The following is an 868-nucleotide window of genomic DNA, read 5'->3' as shown; positions in this document are numbered from 1 at the left end:
ACAATTTATGGGCGCAAAGGTCAAACCTGCGCGTAAAAGTTGTTTTGGATAGATAGACTAATGATGACCCTATTTGTACACAGAACATATTCCACAAGGGTTCAAACAGAGATCAGATGGATTTTAGCAGCATGTCGGATCAAGCTTCTGAAGTTAAAGGCAGATAAACAATGTAAAGAAAGCGCATTTACCATGGTAACGCTTCTTTTCATCTTTGGCCAGCAGGACGGCGATTCGTAACCCGATGCCGGAGGAGCAACCGGTGATCAGAACTACTTTTTGTCCACTGCTCGCCATGGCTTGTCCGGTTAGGTCGTGCGTTTTAGTGGTCTTCGGCTCCGGATGGTTGTTGCAGAGCGAGCTCGAGCACTGGACTTTAAAAACTAAAGCGGATCATGCAAACACAGCGGCCATGTGAGCGGGTAATTTAGTCACATGTCCCATAAAATCGTTTACTAAAAAAGACGAGGCACCTCGCAAACTCGACTGCCAGCAGAATTTTAAATCTGATAAATGCTGCTTGCCCTGAATTGATTTTTTAAAAATAACCTAAATGAATGCCTGTTTTACTGTGTGTGGTGGCAGCCTAACATATGGGTAGGGGTTACATTGATAAGCATTTTTCATGCAATTTTGAACAATAGCCTCAATAAATATTTATTTCCCAGTAGTGCCTATGTTTAATATTGCTGTGTTTGGATGCATTCACATCTGTCAGACATAGGCCTACCTATTGCTGCAACCTGGTCTCAGAGTATTTCGTATTATTCTGTAGGCTACATAAATCTGAGTTACTTCATTTAGTACTATGTTTTGTATGGTATTAATTTGTGGCTGTCTATCATCCATTTCGTATGATAAGCTATGT

General features: G+C 41.2%; 1 protein-coding gene across 1 annotated transcript in view; it reads right to left on the bottom strand.

The window, feature by feature from the left end:
* Window positions 1-630, bottom strand: part of LOC112226085 (retinol dehydrogenase 8) — a 14844-nt gene extending 14214 nt beyond the window's left edge. The window contains exon 1 of the mRNA XM_024390318.2: window positions 192-630. Within this exon, the coding sequence (XP_024246086.1) occupies window positions 192-297 (106 nt within the window). The 5' untranslated portion in view covers window positions 298-630. The remainder of the gene's footprint in view (window positions 1-191) is intronic.
* Window positions 631-868: the final 238 nt, after the last annotated feature.

This window comes from Oncorhynchus tshawytscha, linkage group LG09 (genome assembly GCF_018296145.1).
Source record: "Oncorhynchus tshawytscha isolate Ot180627B linkage group LG09, Otsh_v2.0, whole genome shotgun sequence".
NCBI classification, from domain to species: domain Eukaryota; kingdom Metazoa; phylum Chordata; class Actinopteri; order Salmoniformes; family Salmonidae; genus Oncorhynchus; species Oncorhynchus tshawytscha.
Note: the sequence above shows the minus strand (reverse complement) of the source record. Positions and strands in the feature narration are given on the sequence as shown.